Genomic DNA, 26,761 nt, shown 5'->3' with positions numbered 1-26,761 from the left:
CTAATACCCTCCCTCCCCAAATACCTTGTATAAAATTATATCATATTTATTCTTTATTTCCCACCAGCTTCACTGCTAGGAATGATTGACTCCTCCATCATTATGTCTCCTTAAGAAAAGTTCTTCGCCAGGAGGAACTCATCACCACTGAGATTGCATCAGCTTTGGTAATCAGTGGTCTCAGCCCCTCGGATTGGAGAGCTGGAAGGCAGAACAAAACAAAACGAAACAAAACAAAAAAAAAAAACACAACTCCTCCTAAAGCCCCAATTGAAAGAGAACTCAGAAACCCAGCTAATTCTTCACTTTCCACCAGGTATACTCCTTGGATTTCACTAGTACCTTCTCTTTCCCCAATCCCCTTTTCAACTTCCTTTTATGTTATCTGTCTTCATTAGATTGCAAATTCCTTAAAGGTACAGTCTGTCTTTTTTTTCTTATTTGTATAAGCTTAGCACAGTGGCTGGAATACAGTAGGCACTTAATTAATGTCTACTGAATTGTATTTTGTTCACACACACACACACACACACAGAATTTTCTCTGACAGGCAATACAATTTTGGTCTCAGCATCCCCAAGCACCTAGCACAGTGCACAGTGCATGGTAAGTACTAAATATGTGTTGATTGACTAAAATGCATCATGTGTTTAAAAGGGGTTTAAAGAAAAAAGTACTGGAGCAAGACAAGGAGCAATGAATAGAAAGTAAAATGATAGCTATTATATAGCACTTTAAGGTTTACCAAGCACTTTAGATATCTTATCTCTTTTGATCACAACAACCCTGGGAAGAAGGTGCTATTATTATCTCCATTTTAAAGATGATGAAACTGAGGCACATACAGGCTAAGTGACTTGCCCAAGGTCACACAGTTACTGTTTTTTGAGGATACTGGTCTTTGTAAATCTAAGTCTGGTGCTCCATTTCCACTACACTAGAGGTGTCAAACATATCACCCTCTACAATACTCCGGAGTGCAGCCTGAACTAGATTTAAATGTAATTGGAAAATATTTAACAAAATAAATAAAAATAAAATAAAATATAGATAATAACACATTTTAAAACTAAGGCAATATGTGGGATTCTTATGTATGGTTTAGTGGGCCTGTTTTGTTAACGTATTTTTTGCTTGATGGGAAGATCTTTCCCATACTTTAACAGCCCCATGTGACCTGCTTAAGTCACATGGAAGCCTAAGTCACATAAGCCTAGGTCACAAGGGTTGTGATGCCCTCTGACCCCCTTGGAGGTTGGCATTTTGCTTTGGGGGGGGCGGGCTCACTCATGGGAAGAGTGTTCTGTGATGTGGCCAGATGAGACTCTTGGTAGCCAATAAGGAGCCCCTGGCTTTGAAAACCCAAATGTTGGTGTTTCTCTCTCTCTCTCTCTCTCTCTCTCTGGTAACTACGTATGTATTGCTATGATCAGACAGCTAGAAGCCCTGTCTGTTGCTTTGTGTTATTTGCTCTGTTTATGTAATTTCTGCTTATAATTTCTGTTTGTATTTGCTCTGAAGTTTAGGGTGCTGACTCTTCCCCTGAATTAAGTGAATGGTATATATATGTTTGATTAAAGTAAGATTGTTGACCCCTTTAAAGTTGCTTTCCTTCAGAAAAGCAGATCAAAGAAACTGTGTTAGCAGCCCTCCTGTGTGTTGATGTTATTTGTCTTACACCCCCACAGCAGCTACAACCAACACTGTTGTTACAGGGCCCCATTTCTACTTGTTTAATACCTCTACACTATACTACCTAGTTACAAAAAAGCAAATACAGGCTTTATATATAAAAACTTCCTAACAATCAACTGGCCTAAAGTAGAACAGGATACACATCAAGAAGTGGTAGAATCCTATTTGCATGAAGTCTTCAACTAATGTCTACCTAGTCTTCAACTAAAGAGTAGGTGATTACTTGACAGGTATGTTGGAGAGTGGTCACGAGGTGGCACAGTCCTGTCACTTCTGATCATTGAATACAAATCTAGCCTCAGACACTTATTAGCTTGGCAAATCACTCAATCTCTGTTTGCCTCAGTTTCCTCATCTGTAAAATGGGGATTGTAACAGTACCTACCTCCCAGGGTTGTTATGAGGATCAGATGAGACAATATTATAAATCTTGCTAAGTGTTTAGCACAGTCCCTGGCACACAGTAGACACTACATAAATATTAGCTATCATCATCATAAAAATGATAACTATTATTGTTATTATAAAATGAAGACCAGTTACAAAATGGAGTTGGTTCCATGTGGGAATCAAAAGAACCAATCAGATTCTATCTTATGAACAATGACTCCTTCTGTGCTGCCACATGTGTTGTCCTCCATTTTGCTGTTTTTCTGTAATTCATGCATGGGAAACTAGACTATATAAGCCATCTACTGTTTATACATGCAGGTGGATGTGACTAATCAACACCTTTTCATTTTATGAATAAAAGAATCCCAAACCTCCATGTGCCCCTCCCAACTTGACCGAAATTCCTTTACCCTCATTACTTAGGAAATCCCTAATCTTTCCTCTAATTAGAAAGCAGATTAATTTTGTTACCTGATTATTTTTATTATAGTTAATTTGGTCTTATTTGATTAATTTTTTTTGTATAATTTTTTTTTAATGTATAAAAATCTGCTTCACTATGTATTCACTATGTATCCCATTTGGAATGAATGGGAAATAGACATTCATTCTGACTTCCAAGCCAATAAATTTTTTTTGCTCAAACTGTTTTCTCAGTTATTATTAATCACCCATCACACAGTTGACTAGATAGCCTCAGAACTATCAGTCCTTTCCAATACTGAAATTCTTGGACTCTACCAATTTGGTCTTAAGGGAAATCAAGTAAGTATCATGGAGACTGCAGTTAAGCTGGATTTTAGAAGATTATTAGGATTTCAACAAGCAAAGACGTTTGGGTGTGAGAAAGAGTTTTCCAGGCATTGTAAGCAATAAAGGCGGGAAGCACGAGACATGTACGTGGGGCAAAAAATGGCCCAGTTTCCATAGAGTAAAAAGTATGTGGAGAAGGCTATATAAGATAATGTTGGAAGGGTAACATTTGATGATGCATATTACAGTTGGCCTTGAACGTCAGACTAAGGAACAGTATTTAATGACCAGAAGTAACAGGATTAAATCTATGTATAAGATCTGTCATAAGCTATTGGAAAATAAATAGTACAAAAACGGAAGATTTAAATTTTCTTGGTCAAGTGAGAAGAACCAGTTATGTTATTCTTCATCTACTACTAACTATGAAAAACTTCTCTATTTCCCTGGGTAACTTGAACATTCCAATCCTAGCTCTAAATGCTCTATAACTTAGTTCTTTAGAAGTCAAAAAAATAAACAATTTAAGAGTTCAGAGATCAAAGAATCCTAGAATTAGAAGGTCCCTCCAAAGGTAATCTAATCCACAGCCTAATACGGAACATAAATCTCCTCAATAACATACCAACAAGTGTTGATTCAGAGTCTATTTTAAGATCATGAACAGGCAATATGAAACATTAGATCTGGAGTCAGAAAACCTGGGCTCCAAGTCTGTCTCTACTTCACACCTGGGTGACCTAGATAAAGTCATTTTACTAGACTATGGTTGCTTCATCTATAAAATGGGGTTGTATTAGGTGCTCTCTAAGGTCCCTTCTGGTTGTAAAACGCCATGATGCTACAATACATCTACCTTCTGAAGCAACTTGTTCCAACTTAAATTTCATTAAAAAAAAATTAAGAACCTAACCCAATCAACAGTACTTCTGGAAAAGGTGTATCAAATACATCAACTCATTACACCTCTCTGACTCCCTACCTAGGCCAAAACTCCCTTCACTGGTCACCATACCTCTATTGGTCAGGTCTTGCCTTATAAGAAGACTCACTCTTTGCTCCTTGAGGGGAAGGACTATCTTTCTTTTGATACTTGAAAGACTAGAACTTAACATAGTGCCTAGCATATAGCAAGCATTTAATATGTTTTGTATAGATGTTATAGAATTGTATAGATGTTAAAACAAGCTGGCAGAGGTGGAATAGTTCTGCTTATGGTCCATCAGCCACTATGTAACAGCTTCCTAACGCTCGGCTCTACCTCTATCACAAACACTCTGTCTCTTTCTGAAAACACTCTATTTTGGATTTTCTCCCACAGTTCATTCCATTGTTTAAAAAGTCACATTTTAAAACACCAAAATACGGCAGGTAGATATATAAAAGTGCTTCTGATCTCCAGAAGTTTTCTGTCTCAGTGACACTAGAGGTTTGGGAAAAGAAACAAGTATTTATTAAGCATCTACTATGTGCCAGGCACTGTGTTAAGTACCTCACAAATATTATCTCATTGAATCTTCACAATAGCCGTGTAAGGTAGATGCTATTAGGATTCCCATTTTACAGATGAAGAAACTTAGGCAGTTTATGTGGGTTGCCCAGGGTCACACAGCCAATTAAGTGTCTGAAGCTGGATTTAAACTCAGGTTTTCATGACTCCAGGCCATGCACTCTATGGATGTCTTATATTTGTGGCCTATATAATATGTTAAGGTTAATAAATTCAACATGCTTATTATCCAATATGATTTATAATTCCTAGAGTTCTATCATTTAGAATTAGATAGATTCAGTAAAAATATCTGTGCTCACTCTAAAAATACATGTGATATGTTAATGTTACACTCTTAACAATTCTATCGAAGGCAATTAATTCTCTTCCTTCAACTATCCTTCTTACAGACCAAAATACTGTTTTTCATTGTGTATATCTTCATACTGATACTCTATTTAATAAGCTCCTAACTTACTCTCTCTCCCAAAGTCACTATCTGGTTTTTTAAAAGACAAACTCTGCTGTAAAATTTAGTTTGCTAATTATAAGAACTCCCTAGTCAATGCCAAAAGGTCATCATTATCCATTGTGTTTATTATAAATCTTTAATTTTCCTTTTGTCCCTCTATGCAATTTTATCATGCTTACATGTCCATTGAGGGTGAGTGGGCACTCAGCAATTCTCTTTAACAACAGCCTTTTTCCTTTCCATAATTCAAAAATCCTCTTACCTCTCTTTCACAAAATCCTCCCCAATTACCTAGAAAAAGTTGGGAATGGAGGAAGAGAAGGATATCTTTAAAAAGTTCTTAACCTTTATGCATTATAGACCCCTCTGGCAGTCTGGTGAAACCTAGGAAACCCCTTCTTAGAATGTTTTTAAATTCATAAAACAAAATACATAGGATTACAAAGGAAACCAATGATACTGAAATACAATTATTAAAATACACTTTTAAAAAACAAGTTTATGGACCATACATTAAGAATCCCTGCTTTAAAAATGACTTGAAAATTTTGTCAAAACAGAATTGCTATTCAGCCAATAAAATATATTTTTCCTAATTAGCATTATGTAATGACTTCTTTCTGCTTCTGTCGTGATAATGTGACAGGGAGGCAGATGACACTAAGAATCCACTTTTATCTACAAACATTAACTTAGATGCTACTTTAAATATGAACAAAGACCTGACTACTGGGGGAAGTGAGTCAAATATATACTGGAAACACTGCTAAAAAGGAAATTAAAGTGTAGCTTAATGTAAAGGCAACTCACAATTTCTCCTGAGAGACATTTGTGGATTTGGTTTCATGTACCAAAATGCAAAAAGAAACATTATTTCATAGGACATTTAGTCATTCTGCCTTGCAGGGCTCACAATGAGTACAAGCAAACAGACATAAGCTAATCTACATTATACTTTATGGGTCAACATCTGTTGCAGAGGATGAAGTACTAGAAAAATTACACAAAAAACCAGGCAAGATCCTCCAAACCCAGTCAACATTTCCCTCGATACCCAGCAACTACAATGTACAGGTGCGCAGGAGTGGTTGCCAAAAGAGATAATGTATTCAGAAATATAGTTCATGAGTAAGAAGTAAATGTGAGTAAATGTAGGATATTCAGAAACCACACTTAAATATAATGAGTAACAAAAGAAGAGAACTAGACTAAGGCAACAGTGGAAATGGTAAAAAAAAAAACAAAAAAAAAAACACCAAACATTATAATCAAAATGAAACTGGCTAGACCTTAAACAGAAAACACCTCAGAACTGACATAGGAGCCATTTCAGAAGTGGCTCTGTGGCTCTGTGTGGGCAATCAGATTATGGTCTGATTAAAAAGGTCACGATCAACAATAAATGTGAAGAAAGGATAGAATGTGAAGACACTTCACACAATTACAAGCTCCAAATCAAACTACTAAAACAATTCACTGATAATGAAAAAAGGATAAAAGTAGAGGCATTGACTCATGAGAAGTTTAACTGACATAAAATAATTGCCAACAGAAAGACCAAAAAGCATTTCAACAAAAGAGACAAGGCAGCTAAGGGCAACAAGGGTATATAGAATATGAAATCATTTGCAAAATTACACACACACGCGCACACACACATACACACTGCTGCAGAGAGAGCAAGGAGCAGGACTGACAAAAGTATGTCAGCTCTCTTAATTGCCAAATCATTGGCAAGCTTGAAAAGAGAAGTTTCAGTTGAATGATGAGGTTTGAAACCAAAATGCAAAGGGTTTAGAAAAGATGAGGAAGTTGAGGCAATGAGCACAAATAGCTTTTTCTAGGATTTTAGCTAAGAAATGGAGGAGAAAACAATAGATGTTGGCTTACTGGGATGGGTGGGGGCACATAATATAGAGGCAGGGCTTAGGGGGATGGCAGTTAGGGGAAATAGGGTTTAAGGATGGGGGAGATCATCAGGGATCAGGAAAAATCATCAGGAAAGGAACCACTAAGAAAGAAAAAGATTGAAGATTAGAGAGAAGGAAATAATTGAGCAGGGGAACCTTCTAGAAAAGATGAAAAGGAATTATTATAGCTAGGGTCCATGTAGAAAGGTTAGCCTTGGCAAAGAGAAGGGCCACCGCTTCAATAGAGACAGTGGTAAATGATGAGATGGTGGGAGATGGTGTCAAGGGGTTGTGAGACAAGGGAAAATGGGAGTAAAGTGAGAATTTTTAATAAATGATTTTGTTGCTAGAAAAAGAAAAAATATCAAAACTTAGTAGAGCAAAACAACCTTAAAGGTGCTCTTCCAACAAAGCTTCTCCTATGCATAAGTTAAATATTTAATAAGATTCTATAAGACCTATAATATCAGAGAATTTTTGTTAAGTGAGGCATGAAAACACATGCTCGTCTGAGGTACTCATCACTGAAAAACAGGATAACCCATACAAAGGTCAAAATGGGTGATTCCCAATAGGAAAGAATTTCTCAAGAACAGTAAGTAAACTAGTTTAGATCAAACTGTGGGAGGGAGGAATATGAAAAATTTGGAAATATAAAAATTTGGAAAGAATGTGAAGGAGCTTTAAATGTCCAACTAAGGAATTTATAGTTCATCCTAGAGGCAAGAGGGAATCACTCCAACTGCTTGGACAGGACAGTAAAATGGTCACTCAAATGCTGAAGAACAGGAAGGGTTGTGTGGAAGGGAGTATAGGAGGAGAGTGTAATAATCTAATATGGCAGCCAAAAGAGCTAACGCAATCTTAGGCTGCACTAAGGGAAGGATGGGAGGCAGCGAAGTGGCTCAGTGGATAAAGCACTGGGCCTGGAGTCAGGAAGACCTAAGTTCAAATTCAGCCTCAGACACTTACTAGCTGTGTGACCCCAGGCAAGTCACTTAACCTCTGTTTGCCTTAATCCACTGGAGAAGGAAAAAGAAAACCACTTCAGTATCTTTGCCATGAAAACCCCATAGACAGTATGGTTCATGGGGTCACTAAGAATTGGACATGAATGAATAAATCAACCAAAATGACGGAAGAACAGTAACTACAATGAGGAAGAACATAAGCTGCTGGTGACCAAACCATACGTAAAATACCGTGTTCAGTTCTAGGTGACACATTTTAATATAGATATCAATTGCTGGACAGCATCCAAAAAAAGACAACCAGGATGTTTGTAAAAGGCCTCAAGATCAATCCCAAAAGAAGACTGGTTAGGAAAGAGAAAGGAGAAGCGAAGGGCATGTAGAATAACAGATGTAGCGTCTCAAGTGTTACACTTTAAGAAATATTAGGAGGATCTCCTCCAGGCTGCTGAATAGATCTTCTGCAGAGTTTATGAAAGGACATGGACATGAATGCACAGATGGATTGCAAACTGTACCAGTGTAGGGAGTACCTATAACCAATGAGATAAAAGATTCATCATAGTACAGAATTTATCCCAAATTCTTATTTACAGTGTGCAAAATCACGCCCTACTTATTATCATTACCTTAATAGCACGGAGCTACCTTTGAATAGTTTACTCAGATTATTCAATTATGGATTTGACGTTTGGTTGGTCCTACATGTTACAGATGTTAGTTTTGACAAATGAAATTTCTAGTTAGCTATAACAAGAAGATGAAATTATACTACTAAATTTCTGCCTTTCTTTTCTTCTCTAATTACTGTTAATAGTCAACTATTTTCTTTGTATCTTAGAGGTTACCTAACCACAAACTTCCTATATATCTAGAAGGCATTCTGCTCTTTAGGTCATTTATCACCATTCAGTGTAATTAAAGAAGTCATCATAGCAATTGACATTACTAGGTTATTAGTATATTTTTAGTCACTGTAATTTTGTGACTATTTGACAAAAATTAAAACATAATTTCATAAGTCATCACTACGTGAATATGATACTGTATTTTAAATTAACTCTATTTTTATGAGGCAAGCATCTAATGAGCTAATACTGTGACCTGTTAACCTAAAAAAATCTACTGAATGTTAATACAACAGTTAATTCAACAAATTATACTATAATCTAGGGTTATGCAACCTCCAGAAATGATGATGGTTTATTAGTAATTTGAACAATGTGAAAATATGATTTAGGCAACAACCACAAATCACAGTCAGCAGTCAATCTACTTAACAAGGAAAGAAAACTTAACACATTCATAGTACAGAAAAATGAGTGTCATACTGGAATTTTAAGTCACATTCATATATTCAAGGTTAATGACCCAATCAGAAATATTTTTAAAAGAAAGAACAACGTGATACCATCAGCATAAAGCATATGATAGCCCATAATATATAACAGCCCAAACCTAAGACTGTTTTAAATTCAGAAGAGCTGTTTAAATTGCTTACCAGTTCTTCAGATGTCAGATGCATCAAACGTTCAGCTATGGCAGCACACTGGGCTGAATCTCTTATGAATTCTCCTCGCTCATCACCTAACACTAGCTCTGGCCATGTTAGTCCTTCATCCTTCTTAATCAAAGACACTTCCAAACTAAAAGATTAATGGACAAAAAGTTTTATTACTATAAGCTGGTCTAGAAATAAATTATTCATAAAATACTAAAACACACAGGAGAAAATCGTCTAAAATACCTAGAAGAGAAAGAGGATTTTTACTACATATTTCTGAGTCTTTTGGGCTAAAGACAATCAGATAAAGAAACTGGTCTAAGGAATTTAGATTTGGTAAAATTGGCAATAAGCAGACACTCAGTCTTGAAAAGAATTATTGACTGCTTCCTGTATTCACAGACATTAAGTGCCTACTATGTGTAAAATATCATATTTGCTATGAAAGATTTTAAGGAGCTAACAAATTAGCAAATGTTTGAAAAAGATTATTCTAGCAATTTTGTAGGATGAACTGCATTTAAAAAAAAGTAGCATTTAGAATAGTTAGATGATTATCATCAAAGGCCAGGTATGAAGTGATGTGCAACAGAACTAGTGATGTGGGTAGGGAAGGGGGAAATCTACAAAAGCCTGCTGAGAAACATCAGTTGGCTTTAACAAAAATTATGCTCATATACCTCACAGACTAAAAGAAGAGGGAAACAAAATTAAAAGGGGAAAAAAATCCAAAGGCTGAAAGCCTGAAAAACAGACCAAAAAGACAATGGTACAAACAGTTGTTGTTGCTCATCCTTTGTTCTCGAAGAGGATCAATGACATCACGAGTGTGATGTCTTCACTTGTGTGTGAATTCGATGTGAAATGAGGCAGAGCTGAGCAAAGTCGTCAACCTCGCTCTTTCCTCCAAAGTCATCAGAGTCCAGCGGCAAGACAAAGGTCAAGATGACTGTCCCCTCCATGAAGGGTAAGATAGATTTCTATACCCAACTGAGTGTGTATGTTATTCCACCTCTGAGCTAATTTCAATGACAGAAAGGTTCAAGCATTGCCTATGACCTCTGATCTTCCCCTCCACTGTAAAAGCTCTTCATTTTCTGCCTCTTTTATGTGAGATAATTTTCCCCGTTCTACCTGTCCCTTCCCCCTTCCCCAATACATCCCTCTTTCTCACCTCACTTTATTTTTCTGAAATCATCCCATCACAGTCAACTCACACCCATGCCCTCTGTCTATATATACTCCTTCTAACTGCCCTAAGAATAATAAAGTTCTCAGGAGTTACAAGCATCTTCTGGTATATATCATAGGCATGGCTTAACTCCACATCTTCCTGATGGCAAGGCCAGCTCTCTATTACACCATCTGTGAGAGCTTGCCTCTGCATTAAGGATAAATAGTACTCATGCCAAATGATTTGAAAAAGTTAAATCTCTCATCCCTAACTTTCAATTAACTAAACATGGCATTTTAGCATTCATAATACTTACTAATAAGAAACCCTCTTTAGTTACATCTACTAAAACCCCCTTTATCTGGTCAGCTGGTAGCACTATCAAGCAACTAGAATAGCCACAATACTGAAAGGAACCAAAAGAAGTCACTGGTTCAAGAAGCACAAAACAAAGAAATGTACAGATCATTTGATGCAGCTATACAGAAAAGAAATTATTTAGAGTAGCTGGAAGTAGAGACAAATAGTGATAGTAGAGAAGAGCCACTCAACCAAAGGGGTTGAGGTGAGAGAACAGAAAAAATACCAACTAGAACTACACAGGAGTCTATGATAATTCTCTTATCTGACGAAAATACTACACCTAGAGACAGAAAAATCTTAATCTGAAGAAGCACTTCAGATCCCTTCATGAACAAGTCACTTAAACCTTACCTGTAAAATGGCAAAAATATCTGCACAGGGGTGGTGTGCTTTTTGCAAGCCATAAATTGCGCTACAAAGACATGAATTATTACTAGCAATTTTAAGACCCATAACTACATTACAGCAGTCTAGGGCGTTCAATGAAGGAGTAAACCAAGTCCTGTGCACTTCAATAGCATCCTAAAGAACACCAAATTCAGATATGACACACTGAAGGTATAACATAGCAGTCTATAGTGGAAAATTAGTATAAGGCCATGTAGTTGTGTATATGTAATACACAAGAACTGAGCCAGATATACTAATAAAACCAAACTATGACCCATACTTTAAACATTCTCTAATGAAATGCAAAGTAGGAAATGATCTGGATATGACTTGAAAAAGAATACAGAAATTTTGAGGTATTACTACAGTATTAGCTCATCTTAACAAATAGTCATGCAGACCTAACTTAAAGCCTTTATAAAGGGGAGCCTAACAATCCCAAGGTAGCTCTTAAGAACATTCTAAAAAATGGTCACCCAAGTTTCAACCTAAAGACCTCTGGCAAAGGAAAACTTTTATACTCTCAAGGTCACTGTTTAGGAGGTTTTCCCCTTATATCAAGGCAAAATCTGGTCCTCTGCAATTTATATCCTTCACTCTTGGTTCTGCCCTTGGAGTTCAAGCAACACAATTTGAATCCCTCTTCTATGTGGCAGTCTTAAATACTTCAAATACAGATAACATGTGTTCCAAGTCCTCTTTTCTCAAAGCTAAACTTATCCAGTTCTTAAAACAATGGTCTAACAACAGAGTCTCTATTCTCCTCACCATCTGGGTCATACTCCTCTGAATTTCTTTCAGTTTGTCAACATTCTTCCTAAAATGAAGAGTTCCAAATTGACCACAATAATCCACATACAGTTTGACAAAGGGAAAATACAGCAAGATACCATCTCCACAGTTCTGGTCACTGTCTTTTTTAATGTAGTTTTAAGATTACATTAGGGTTTTTTGGTTGTTGTATTACTTTACTGTAATATTTTCAGTTCTCTAAATCCCCCAAGTATTTTCCCCATCATTCAATCTTTTATTAAATACTTATTATGATAGGAACTGTGCTAAACATTGGAGATAAAAGACTAAACTGAAATGGTTTTGTTAGGCTCCTAAAGGACCTATATGAATGTATATAAATACAGAGAGAACACACGTAAAAAAACATTCAGATGAATTTAGGGAAGACTGGCATTAGAAGTTTTGAAATCAAGAAAGGCTTCATGTGGAAAATAGCACCTGAGCTAAATTTTGAAGGAAACAAAGGATTCTAAGAGGTGAGGGAGTGCACTCTAGGCATGAAGGTACCCAGTGAAAAGATGGGAGATGGAGTACTGTGGGAGCAATAACAATATGGGGGTAAGATTAGGAAAGGCCCCACATAGAAACTGTCACTTGATCTATACTTGGCTTCCCGCCTGGGCCCGCCTGGACTGACTCCCAGGTTGTCACTAAGGGGAAAGGCTATTGCAGAGCAGAGGTAATGTCAGGGAGGGGCAGGGCTTCCACTGGGTGGAGCAAAGGAAGAGCCAAGATGAATATGACTCAAGCAGGAGTTCTACAGGCTGAAGCTGCAAGAGGGGTGGGGAGTGGGGTGGGGGGGTTGTTCTCTTCTATGCCTTTACCCATAAGATGGAGGAGGGACATTTTTCTGTGTATTAAAGGGAGGAGCTTTACTTAGTGGACCAGGCTATCCTGTTATGCTGCCTTTTATTACCACCTACAGTTCTGTGCAGACAACACTATAAACAGATGAAGTTAAAAATGTGCCCTGTAAAACAAGTGGTGGGGTCATGATCTATAGTTACTGAAGACAAGTTGTTAATACCTTGGTTCCTTTAGTAGTATTTGATATCATGAGGAACTACAATGATCAAACTTTAATCTTCAGTAAAATAAACTATGTGTTGAACCAGTTTTGCAGTGTCCACACTCTTCAGGAAGTTTATACTGAATTGCCTGATCAGATAGCAGAAACCCTGAAGCAGGCCCTACAAGTAATGTGAACATCATGGCCCCCAGGCTCACCATACAGGTTCCATGTGTTTCAAAACCCTAAATCCCAAAAGCCCTAAGAAGAAATTTTGAGCTAATGGAAGTTGAGAAGACCAAACTCCTTATAGATGCATGGAAACAAAAGGTGGTGGAAAAAGAAGCAGAAACAGGGGGAAAAGCTATTATAGAGACAGAGAAACTGTACAGGTGGCAAAAACCCAGTTTCAGCAGAAGGTGATAAAGAAACTGGGAAATGCATTTCTGAAATTAAATATGCTGCATTCCCGGCCTTAGAGAAGGCAAGAGCAGAAGCAGAATACTACACTGCACACAAACATGCCACTTCAAACATGCTCAAACTAACCTTGGAATATTTAAAGCTTAAAAAGTGCCAGGCCACTACTGCAAATTACAACTACTTTGGCAGCAGCATCCCCAGCATATTCATGGACTCCTCTTGAACTTTCAAATATCCAGATGCCAGTACTGGGAGAAAAATCTCTCTCCTCTCTAAGGAGGCCCCAGAGCCCTCCAAGAAAAGACCCATTGGAAACAAAGTGAGCACAGGTTGATGTAAAGAGCTGGAAAAATCCATCTGTACCAAGATATGGCAGTCAGGAGGGTGGGGGGCGAAGGGGTGAGAGCAATAAACAGGACAAGGGTTACAATGATTCTGCAAATTAATTCACAGAAATACTGCTCAGTCCGTTCTGCTCTCCTGGGATAGGCCTGGTTTATCCACTAACTGCAGGACACAGCTCCCTGGCAGTCTGGTGATTTTCCTCAATCACAACTCTTTCAAGCTCCTTCTGTGTTCCTTTATATGCTACGTTTTTATGAATAAGGAAAAGACTAATGCTAAGACAATACTTGAACTGGAATGTTAAACACAAAAATATGTAATGAATTACTGATTTTCTAAGTGGCAATCTGCAGATGTTCACGAAAAATCTTGGAAAATATGTTTATTGACCAAAGAGACCCTGGAACATTCTAAGTACAGTAAAGATAAACTCCAAATGACTGGGTCCCCTTTGGGATCTGAACCAGAATTCACAAAAGTGATTGACATCTAGTCTATTCAGGTTATTTGAGAAAGGACCTTCTAAGTAAGTGGATTCTATTGTTCAGCAGCAAAGTTTGCAGCCAGTTGATCCACAGATCTTGCTATCCAACCAGAAACTCCTAAAAATTTCTTGCTGCCCTATGTTGGGTGTGTGTGGAGGTTGCATATATGCAGGGAGATTTCGCAGCAACAGGATCAAGGACAGGGTGCTCCTGACTCTAAGGTCATTAAACCCATCCTCCCCAAGTGGATCAAAGGACTAATGTTCCTGATTTCTCCTCATTTGTATAACAACATTGTGCTTTATCTCTGCCCAGGGAGTTTGGAGCAAGCTGTCTCAAGACTCTGACTGGGGTATTGCTTGCTCTCAGCTCAGCAGCTGCCTGAGAATGGGGTAGGGCCCTGCCATGCACTACACACTTTCATCCCAAATGAAACAAGTTTTGTTCTTAAAACTGGATTTGGGATACATTTGTAGATGTATGGACCAGCATCTCTACCTACTTCTGAGGTCAAGCGCTATGGCTGCTCTGGTAATTCTGTAGTACAATGATTCGTGCTACAGTTCATCAATAACCTAAATATAGTGGAGAGGTATTAGAGCACTTTGACATCCCTTATTTTTTGCGTCCTTTTCACTGGCTAGTTGTTAATGGCCTTATCTTAGGAGGCTAAAGTGGGCAGCTTGTTCGTTCTTTCCAAACTGTCACTGGGAGGCCATCATTCCGCCTACACTGCCTGAAAAGAAGAAAGAGTCCCTTTTGGGCAGTGCCACAGAAAAATTCTGAATTTTTGAAAGACCCCGAAATTGGCTCTCCCAAAAGCAACAGTAATTGAGTGTGCAGCTTCTAAAGATGTCTCTACTTGGACAAAGAAACCAAACAAGATCATTTGTCTATTCTTGTAGGTGGTGGTAGAAGATGTTCCAACTGAGAATCCATTGTGCCAAGAAGGCAAAGACCAAACCTGAAATAGAACATTTGCTTCTTAAGATCTCTTTCCTGGGCTGTACACTGTGGTGGCCTTATAATTTGAAATTTGTTTTTATTCTTTGCTTACTTTATAAATTCAATTTTCAATTCAATTTTGCATCCCCTGTGCCTCCTATACCTGTAAAGTTTCTTGTTAAGTTGCTAAAAATAAAATTGGCAATCCACATGGCCAAAGAAAAAAAAAAGAATGATTCTGAAATGGAGTTGAGGAGGGAATATATCCTAGATCTTTGGTGCAAAGGCACACAGAGGGGAGAGGGAATGCGATGTTTGGGGGACAGTCAATAGGCCAGTTTGACTGACACTAGAAACATTGATGACTAGATGACAGCTTTATTTCTTAAAGTAGGTCATAGTTTTTGAAATATTTTCAACTGGTTTCTCTCCTTGCAAATTTATGTAATTTATCAATTTAAGTAGAAATTGAAACTTGCTCTGAAGTCATGTTCTTCCTCTCAAACCAATCTTATACTTAAGCATTTTGTAGGTGCTGTATTTATTCCCTTTATAGGTATTCTGTATGTATTTATACATGGCCTTATTTTCTCCTTCTTTCTTCATTCATTATATCTGTATACCTAATACCTGTGTGCTTAACACATAGTAGGCACTTCATATTTATTGACTGATAGACTGATGTCTAATTGGCACGTTCTAGTGCTGAACTGTAGAGTGACATCAAAGCTAATTATATTTCTTTTGTTAAGTTAAAAATAAAACACTTTAAAAACTTTATCAGACTGATTTTATTAACCATATTATTTTGGGGATCCTATTATTCAGTCATTTTAAACTTTGCTTTCTAACCTCATGAAACTATTGTGAGGAAAGCATTTTGAAAACTATAAAGAACTATATATATGTAAAATGATTACCATCATCAAACCCACGTAACAGCAAAGATGACACTTTGCCAAATTTCTCAAGAACAACTACAGCATATCACTACAACATCTTCCTAACTTATTAGTCTAGTACTTTTCTTAACAAAACCAAACTAAAAAACCCAAAGAAACAAAGTTAGTCTGGCATGACCTGTTATTAGTGAAACTCCAGCTATAGCATAGTGAATATCACTTCCCTTTTTTACGTATTTATAAACCATCCCTATTTTATAATTCATCTAATTTGTACAGAGAATATGAAAATTGAAAGAGTGTTAACAAATATTAAAAAGAATAAGGTTAACTTAAAGGACTTATGTTTCTAGAGGAATAGTGACTATTGATGGCAGCTCTTTGAAATACTGATTTGCTTTTTTCTGAATACATTTCTTCTCACCTTGGAAGATTACTCCATCCCGGTAGCCACTTACTTCCTCTGACTGACTATTCCTTCTGGAACATCCACGTTAGGGAGGTAACACTTTTGGGAAAGTGTCCAAGACAGCCACTTTACTCCTTCAATTCCTTCTGGACCTTCTTTCCTGACTCTCTGGACTTCTTTCACCACCACATCCTCATGGATACTTTTTCCCTTCTCTTTCTCCTTCTTGCTTTTCAACTTTCCTTTCATATGTTGTTTCTCCCATTAGAATGTGAAACTCCTTGAGGGTAAGAACTTTCTTTTTGCTTGTATTTGCCCAGTGCTTATATAGGGCCTGACACCTAATAAATGCTTGTTGATTTGACTCAACTACAATCAAATCAGTGAGAACAATTCTTTAAGACACCATGTAAAGGATAAAAATGAATATATAATTTTCATGTTTTCTCAGAGCTATTTCATATATTCCTATATTTCATATATCTATTGTTGATTTTAGTTCTGACAATGAAAAACTTCTGCTCTGCAGCTCTGGAAATATCTAGTATGGAATTTACAGGGGTAGGGAAACTTTGGCCTCAAGGCCTTCAAGGTCTTTGGGTGTAGCCTTTGGACTGAGTCCAAGTTTTATAGTACAGATCCTTTTCTTAAGGGATTTGTTCTGTAAAGTTTGGAATCATTCAAAGAATGACCCAGAGGGCCACATGTGGACTTAAGATAGCAGGTTCCCCACCCCTGGATTAGAACAGGAGCTGAACCCAGCTAAATAATTATCCCTTTAACTACAAAGAAAAGGCATATTTTCGTTAAAGGCCACTAGTAGACTTTTTGCAACACATCCTTCTATTTTACTTATTTTTGTTACTGTTTTCTTTAACTGGGTAACTTGATTTCTATAGGTACCAATCAGTCTGAAGACTCATATACTAATTCAAGTACTAGAGATTTCAATCACCTTTAGGTCTGCCCACAATCTAATGACAATTTCTCCATTTTTTTTCCCCAATATACTTTATTTTTCCCATCATAAGTTTATGCATGTAGAGAGAGGTGGACAATTCTAGAGCTATGTCTATAAGAAGGAATACATCCAAAAATGCTGTCTAATCTCTCTATTGCTTGGCAGGCCATCTACACCAACAGAACTGTGTAGAGATCATAGTAAACTCTGGAACACGAGAGAGAGGGCACTGTTTACCCAGGCATTTCTGAGAACATATATTCTTTTCCAAATCAGTAGTAGTCTCCAACTTGAATTATTTTTTTTTCCCTGTCAGATCACAGGGCCATAGAATAAAAGACTCCAGACACCATCTATTCCAACCCCACTCATTTTTCTGATGAGGAAACTGAGTCTCAGAGTGGTCAAGTGACTTGTCCATGGTCACAAAACTAATATGTGTCAGAGGCACTTGAACGAAGGTATTCCTGATACCAAATCCTGAAAACACAGATAAACATACTAACTTCAAGCCACTCAAAGTACCATGAATTCAATTGCCAATTTAATGCATTTATGCTGGGAAGCAAAAAGTTTTAACACTGCCTTCCTCCCTAAAAAGGTACAAATTATTCCATGCCACAAGAAGAATAAATAATGAGACTGCCTTTTTGGTAAAACTCTTTCCTTGGCAAGCCACTTATTCCTGATTGCCTCACCAAAAACAAACAAAAAAACCCCCCTCTTTTATGACATGAGATAGTAAATTAATAAACAGAATTAAGTAAACTATCAAGGGACAATGCAAATAACACAAAAATCTGAAATGACAAAGACATACAAAAGACATCAACAGATTATTTTTTCTTTAAAACCACAGGTTATACAGGCAACAAACATTGCCTTAAGTACTATTATCCCTTAAAATCAGGTAGAAAACAATAGCAACAATGGACAATAAAATAAAAATATAATGTTATATAAAAATACCTTTTATTCTCTTTAATTATCCATGTACTACTTTCATGATCAATAGATGAATACAGTTTTCCTTCCAAATATGGCTGCTTTTTTAGGGCAATACTGAAATGATCAGGGGAAAACCGTACTTCAATGTCCTCTTTAGAAACATCTTGTGAAAGATGTATTGTTATTGTCAAATCTTCTTCAGTCTGCTGCCAGTAATACAAAGGTTCTCCTGTAGGAAGAAAATAACCCAAATAATTAAAATTATATACCAAATACTCAAACGCGTTCTGAAATCATTACAGATGATCATCTCAAGCAAATTTGACTACAGATCTCAAATCATTCCAAACTTTCTTACAAGGGCCTTCAGTTACAGAACTTTGGCAAACTCATTGAACATTTTTCTTTTTCTCAATTAATACTCCACAGAACAAGGAATTCTAGTGTCAGAGGATTATGAATTTCATCAATTTCCTTTCCTTTTCTTTTTTTAGGTTCTGTGTGACCACGGGCAAATCCGTACAATCTGTGCCCCAGGTAGCTCTCTAAGACCATAAATAATCCATGACTTGCTAATCTGTATCAGTGGAGGTAAATTCAACAGTAGGAGCTCCTCATACCGATAAAATCAGAGGTCCAAATCCTGCCCCTTCTTCCCATACCATCTCCCTCCTTCCCCCAATCCATCTAAAAGAACTTAAAAGTAAACAAAATAACAAATCATTTCTACCAATAATCTGATGAGGACTCTAGCTAGGTAATCTCTGTGTCTTGGAAGAAGCAACATAGTCAGGCTGACAATTCACCTATGCAACTAGATAATATTTTCTCTTTTCCAATTCTATATAGTTTCTAGAAATCCTTTAGAAAGTCAGACTACTATCAAACCCACCATAATTTAATGCCATCAATAAAGTAAATCTTCCACAAAATCCTACCCCAAGTCTTTATCACAGCATAGAGATGACTAAATTTTAAATAGCTGTGCCAGTGGAAGGCAAAGTTTCATCAGGTTCTTCCCTGCTGAAGAGGTTTTAAGTATAGTCCCACATCATCGACCACATCTGCTTTATGAGGACCAAAGACTCACAGAATCTCAGAATTCAAGGGACCTTAGAAGTCATGTCCCTACTACCACCTCCATCTCCTTCCCTTCTCTTTCCAAGCTAACAGACTTGGTTCCTTCACCTGATAGTCATGCCACAATCTCTGGATTCTTCTCAATTTTGGGTGTCCCATCTCCAAGTACTTTTCAGCCTGTGAATATTCTTACTAAATATGAGTCCCATAATGGAACACAGTCCTCCAGATAAGGTCTGACCAGGGTGGAATACAGTGGGCCTCATACACACTCTGCTTCTAAAGCAAATGGAACAGTTGAAAGATCACTGGATTTGAAGTGAGAAGAACTGTGTTCAAATGCTGCTTCTGCCATTTTGTACTATGATCTTGAGTAAGTTACTTACCTTCTCTGGGCCACATCCATCTAAGATTCCTATGAAATGAATGCAAGCTAAGATCACCTATATTTAGGTGGGCTGCCATATCACATGTTTCACTCACAGTGAGCTTGTAAAAAGCCAGTAAAACCCAAAGATTCTTTTCAAGTAATCAATCAATCAACAAACACCAGCCACTGGACTGACAAAATGCTCTAATTAAGGAAAAAGCTAATTAAGGAAAAGCTCTATACCAGTAGGATGGCCTTTAGGTTCATGAGCTGTATAACCATGACAATACGTGAAACAGAAAAATACAAAATGTCCCTCAGTTCTGGGAAGCTCCCTTCCATTTTGTCAGTGACAGAGTAGAAAAAAAAATGACATAGTATGAATCACACAATTTTTAGATTGCCTATCATCTTAACCATCACCTTAACTGCTGGTGAGATTTTGGCTAGTGATCAATGAATAGACATTATATGGAAGGAAGTGAATCCCATCAGCCTCAACATTTTCACTATAACACAACAAAAGGAAAGTGAAGTTAAATGGACAAATGATCTCCAAGTTCTCACTGGAATTGGCATACTCAATTTTATCATTCACTAAAAAGAAACAGGAAAATATAATTTCATAGCCATTTCATGTCACATTGTTTACAGTAAGCATTTCCAAAAAGATCACCATGAAAATAACTGCATAACATCTGTGGCAGAGGATGTTTAAGACAGAGAAATTTTATGAAGAAATTGGTAAGAATTTTCTTTTTAACTCAAGACATATTTGGGGAAGTCAATGCAAAGGTTTCAATGGGGTATTTCAATGCCTCTATAGCAGGACAGAAAAAAAAATATGTTGAAAGATAGGGTTCAGGAAGAAGAAATAAGAGCTACTAAAAGCTTAGTCTATATGAAGATCTCATCCCTTTAATCAATGATATTCTGTTCAAAAGGAGAATCAGAATGCACAAGACAAAGCAAGAATAATATAACATTTAAAAAATTGGCTATATCCTAACACACAGGAAATGAATGATGATCAACATGGAAGTCACTTCTGGACCAGCCAATTGCATATGGTCAAGTCCAGGATATGTTATAACAAAGATAAAATTCAGTATCACATTAGAAAAAGTAATAAAGGAAAATATATTATATGTAATAAAAGAACAACTCCAGGTTTATTTAAACAAACTATTCAATTGAACAAATAGAAAACAGATAAAAGAATTGACAACAATACCAACTGGACAATTAAAAAAATGATAAGCCAGTCATTTAGCACTGGTATCTATGTAATGTCAAGAGATCTAGAAAAAGGACCTCTGCACAACAGGTAGATTCCTGGGAAGATTTAATCTAAGTCATAAAGAACAATAAGGTAATATGGGAAGAAATGGAAGGGATATAACCTGTGCCAATGTAGAAAGTACCAGCTACACTGACATTGCAAATCTTGTTATGTATCTAATTAATAACACATCAGATTTCAATAAATATTGATTAGAACAGCAGAAAAAGGAATGTTAATTCAGAATACCAGAGCTCAAAGGCATTTATAATCTTGGTAATATGGCAACCAAAAAAATTAACATGTTCTTAGAATAAATTAAGACATGTAATGGCCAAAATAAGAAATTGTCATCTGGCCAAACCTGGCTTTCCATATCTCATCTAGAGTTTGTGTTCAGGTGCCAGAGTTGAGGAAGGGTGCTCATAAACTTGACTATGTCCGAAGGAAGAAAACCAATATGAATGAAAGGACTCTAGCAAAATAAAACAAGTAGGATAAAGTAAGGTTATTTAGCCTGGAAAAGAAAGAATTAAGGGTAAAAAGAAGAAATGGCTGTCATGGGAGATAATGAATTATTAAACACAGACTGGATAACCACTTGTTGGTTATGCCATAAGGTACAGACTGGACTGGATAACTTCAAATTCCCTTTTCAACTCCGATATTCTGCGACTAAAGTACTTTAAAGGTTTTATATGGCAAAGCAATTAAATCTGTTCGGTGAGACCTGACAAGACAGGGATAAGAGTGATGGATCCAAACTAAAGAGTGCCAGTGTGACTATTAGGAAAAATTTCTTACCAGTTATAACTTTCCAGAATCAGCACATGCTACTTTCATAAGCTGTCAGTTAATTTCCTATTACTAGGGATTTGAAGCAGAGGTGATACAAATACTTGCCAGAAATGTACTAAGGATTCTTGTTTAGGTATTCTTGCTCAGACCTTTGACATCTATTCTACCTCTGAAGCTATGAATGCATATGGAGCTCAGAGTTCATGGGTTTGTTTTTTTTTTTTTGTGAAAATGAATGAGGTTAAAAAAAGAACAAAGGCATAAATGACCTCAGTAGGGTTAAGAAAAGCTTGAGGTTGAAATCACATATTCCACCTTGGTATTTTATGATATCTGTTCAAAGGCAGAAGCAACTAAGGGTAGCAGATGTGGACAGAGAAGCTGAAGCAATCTCCAAAATGAAGTTTCCTGGTGATGAGTTTATCTGATGATGAATTTATACTGGGAAGGGGTGTACCCCCACGCCCTAGGTGATGGATGAGGATGATGGAGTTGAAACCAAGCAGATCAGCAAATAAAGAGAAGAGTTGGCAAATGATGAAGAGTAGCTGGGTAGCAACGGAGAAAAGGTTCTAAATTCCCAGGTGATACTGGATAGCATAAGGCTGCCCATATAACCCCAGTGCTCCTGGATTCTTCCTCTTCTCTTTCTCCTGTAAATTTCCTTTAACTTTTTTTAATACTATATTAAGAGAAAGGTAGCTTTTTTTTATTATACCAATATGCTTTGATGATTTTTTGTTGTTGTTGTTTTTGTTTGTTTGGTTTTTTTTTGCAGGGGGAAGGCACAGCAATTGGGGTTAAGTGACTTGCCCAAGGTCACACAGCTAGTAAGTGTGTCAAGTGTCTGAGGCCAAATTTGAACTCAGGTCCTCCTGACTTCAGGGCCAGTGCTCTACTCGCTACGCCACCTAGCTGTCCCTGCTTTGATGATTTTGATGACTATATTAAGAATATTTTATATGTTTCATCAAATAAGTCAAACTATGTTTAGCAAGTCTTGTCTATGTGGAACACCACACTAGGCATTAAGTACAAATAATATAAGAATGTAGGAAGTAAAAAGACCATTGTCCTCAAGGAACTAATAACCTAATTAGAGAAGCAGGAGAAACAAACACAAAAAGAACAACACTATTTACAAAGATACACGTAAGCAAGTGCAAAATAGTTCTGCTAAAAATAAACTAAAAGTAACATTACCTTTATTGTTCTCTGTCAGTTTCTCATCTTTATTTTCTTCATCTTGCTTCTCATCATGAACAAATCTGAAGGATTTGCAGGAAGCAATCATTAGACCACTGCCATCAGGCTCAATAGCAGCATAATAGGGAACTGTTTTACCATGGAGTACTTTACGCTCAGTAATTTCATATTTTTGAATCTCTATAGAAAAAGAAAAAAGTATTTTTTAATGAAGTATAAAAAAACTTCAAAAGACCTTTTCAAAATATTTCTTAAAACTAGGTTTTCACATGAATGTATTAAAAGAATGAGTTAATTATGAAAGTGTTCTCACAACAAAAAAAAATTTTTGCTTCACTTATGTCAACATGCATTTCTTCACAGTTATATATAAATCAATTTATGTAGGCTAAATATTTTAGCTTTCCTGAAGAAGGAAATGGCAAACCACTTTGCCAAGAAACAAGTTCAGTATGGTCCACAGAGTCACAAAGAATCAGACATGACTGACCAACAACAAATATTTACAATGTTTTAAGGCAGCTTGCTAGAGAAATTCCAAAATTATTTTGAAAAGCTAATTACTAACCTAATAACTAGTTTTATATAAAAAATCCTTTTTTTTCCCCCAAACTTCCCTATTACTGTGAATGCCCTCACCACCCTCCCAGGCAACCAAGCCCAGAAGCTAAATGTCATCTTCTACTGCTCACTCTCTCACCCTTCCTCCCATAACCAATGAGCTGCCAAGTCCTACACTGATTGTACCTTCACAATATTTCTTATGATGCCCCTTTCTCTTCTCTTAAACTGCTTACCACCCTGGTATAGACCCTTATCAACTCACATTTAGACTACTGCAATAGCCTGCTGATTGATCTCCCTGCCTGTCTCTTTCCACTCCAGTCCATCTTTCATTCAGCTGCCAAAGTGATTTTCCCAAAGTACAGATCTGAGATATCACCACCAACAACTCAATAAAACTACAGTGGCTCCCTACTTATTACCTCCAGGAGCAAATATAAAATTTTCCACTTGGTTTTTAAAGGTTTTCACAATCTAGCTCAGGGGTGGGGAACAAATTCCTTTAATAAAAGGGTTTGTTCTGTACAACTTGGACTCAGTCAAAAGGCTTAACAGACTTGAAATGCTCTCCCTCCTAACTTTAGACCCCTGGCTTCCTTCAAGTCCCAGCTAAAAAAATCCCAATTTTTGAAAAAAGCCTTTCCAGTTTCCACTTAATGCTAGTGCCTTCCCTCTGAGATTATCTTCCATCTACTCTGAATGTATCTTGTATGTACACAGGGGTTAACACATTGTCTCTCCCCTTAGACTGAGAGGTCCTTCAGAGGAGGGACTTTGAATCCTCACTGCTTAGCACATAGTAAGTTCTTAATAAACGCTTGATGACTGACTTAAAATGAGGCATGCTTATAATGTGTTTTATCTGTAGAGAAGAGACATACTACCTGATATAACAATGTAGGAAGTAAAGAGACCAAAAACAAATGCCTCAAATAGGGCATTTAGCCAGAACCTAAAGTTCTTTGCCAACTACTGACTCTTTACCTTAACAGAAAGAAAAAAAATCTCCTAAAAAGACATTTCTTAACAGGTTATATGTCAGGCTAAAAGATTCAAACACAGGCCCAAAAATCAATAAATCATGCAAAGTGAAGCTGGGCCTACAGGGCTCAAATCAAATAACTCTACTACAAATCAACTTAATAGTTCTTGTTTAAAAAAAAAAAAAAGCCCTCCCTACTGAAAAAAAGTCAATTTGTTTAAAAAAAAGTTAAACCTGAAGACCTAACATAAAAGACCTTTTCTAAAAAAAAAGAACCATTATGAAAGTCTTATAAATAGGAAAATACTGGAAGAAATGAGGACAGAAGTCCTCTTCACATAGAACAATATTCCCTAGTCTCATCCATTCATAGAATATTTTTAGAAAGACAAGGAGAATTGAGACCTGACTAGTAGCAATTGAATGAGTCTTCACATATAGACAAAAGGAAAAAGCGTTGGTGATTTTCAAACCTTGGAAGCACTGTTAGTGAGAATAAGAGATTTTACTGAGAGTAGGAAGGAAAAGCAATATTTAATTGAATCTTTAAGAGCTGAGTTAGTTATCAATGCACTTAGTTCATTTTTTTCCATATTGTACCATTCTCAGTACCCAAGAGTAATCTTGTAAACACTGAATTTTAGTATAGGCTATCCTTTTAATAAGAATTCTACTAAATAAAAAGTAAAATTAAACATAGAAGGATGTATTATTCCTGTTTCTTCCCATTATCCCCGAAAGGAGCATTTAAGCTAATGCTCTGGACCTATGCACCCAGAAGCAAAAGTCAACAAGTCCAGTTTCTTGGCACCCAAATCTGAGAAATAACCTGCATTCACAGGAATGGGTTCACAAGGCTAAACTATATAATGAATACACACGTCACAGATTTAAACATTTTAAAACTTGGCACATTTTACCTTTATTTATCTTACTGATAGTAACCCACTCCAAAGAAACATAGAAGCCACTTCCTTTCCTATCTAATTCTTCTTTCTCAACTCGAAGAAGTATGGTAGCTATTGAATGGTCTTCAGATTTTATGATGGAAATACTGTGAAGTACAACAAACGGATCCCCAAGATCTTCATTAAATACAATCTGTAAGAAAAATAAAATGAGAAATTAACATGTTTAAGTGATAAATCCTGACATACGGCTAAGGTTCATTTTGACAAAGGAGGGAAATGACACAAAAGGTCAACACACTACTATTGTGACCTGGCAGCTTAAAACTGGAAGTTTTGAACAAAATAACTTTTGAATATAAAGATACAACCAGAGGCTCCCAAAGTGGGCAATATCACCCCCAGGTGCTGGAATGATCCAGCGGGGCAGTAGTAGCCTTGGTAGCAACTGGGAAGTATTGAATAAAAATAAAGGGGCAATGGAAGCCTAAGAAAAGAGAAGAAAATTCTGAAAAACCATTCATACGTGTTTCATCTATTATGTAACAAAAGTTAAAGTAGCAGTGATTATATTATCTTCCAACTAAACAGAGAAAATGCAAGTTATGACTGATCAGTAGTCAAATCCACCCACAGCTCTTAACAAGCAAATACTGGCAGGCAAGCTTGTCACACATTGTCAGGAAGTCCAGCATGCATCAGCAGGAATACATGTCAGGAAATATATGCATGTAATGACTTGTTTACAATACGATACTATATGCTGTCAAAATTTCAATGCAGGAAAAACCCACAAATTTATAATAAATAATTAAATTTAAGATACATCATTTCAAAAAAAAATTTTTTTTTGAAATGACACAAATTTTTTTTAAAAAATCCATTAAAGGGTTAAAGTAGGTTTCCAGAGGGGCATTGAGTAAATTTTTTTTTTATGGGAGTGGTAAGCAAAATAAGTTTGAGTACCTCAGGATACAACAATAAGATATCACAACAATAAAGACATGGACAATTCAGAAGCAATAATAAGTATCCTTGATTTAAAAATAAAATGAAATGAAAGGATGCAACATCTAAAATTCTCCTTGGAAATGGATTATGTTCAAATGAGTATTCTGCTTGAAATCATATTCCTAAATATTAGGATCCAGAGAAGAAACTGAGTGGACGCCAGGCTCTAGGTATAAATTAACAAGTGAAAAGAAGAGCTCTGAACATGGGAAGTAGAGAGA

General features: G+C 36.6%; 1 protein-coding gene and 1 pseudogene across 1 annotated transcript in view; one reads left to right on the top strand and one right to left on the bottom strand.

The window, feature by feature from the left end:
* NUDCD1 (NudC domain containing 1) overlaps window positions 1–26,761 on the bottom strand; it is a 110,518-nt gene that overhangs the window by 51,356 nt on the left and 32,401 nt on the right. Inside the window, exons 4-7 of the mRNA XM_036741757.1 lie at window positions 25,542–25,722; window positions 23,073–23,255; window positions 18,361–18,568; window positions 9,188–9,332 (exon numbers count right to left, since the gene is read on the bottom strand). Coding sequence (XP_036597652.1) covers window positions 9,188–9,332; window positions 18,361–18,568; window positions 23,073–23,255; window positions 25,542–25,722 — 717 coding nt within the window. The remainder of the gene's footprint in view (window positions 1–9,187; window positions 9,333–18,360; window positions 18,569–23,072; window positions 23,256–25,541; window positions 25,723–26,761) is intronic.
* On the top strand, window positions 12,720–13,678 carry LOC118834300 (annotated as a pseudogene).

The sequence above is a fragment of the Trichosurus vulpecula genome, chromosome 1 (genome assembly GCF_011100635.1).
Source record: "Trichosurus vulpecula isolate mTriVul1 chromosome 1, mTriVul1.pri, whole genome shotgun sequence".
NCBI classification, from domain to species: Eukaryota; Metazoa; Chordata; class Mammalia; order Diprotodontia; family Phalangeridae; genus Trichosurus; species Trichosurus vulpecula.
Note: the sequence above shows the minus strand (reverse complement) of the source record. Positions and strands in the feature narration are given on the sequence as shown.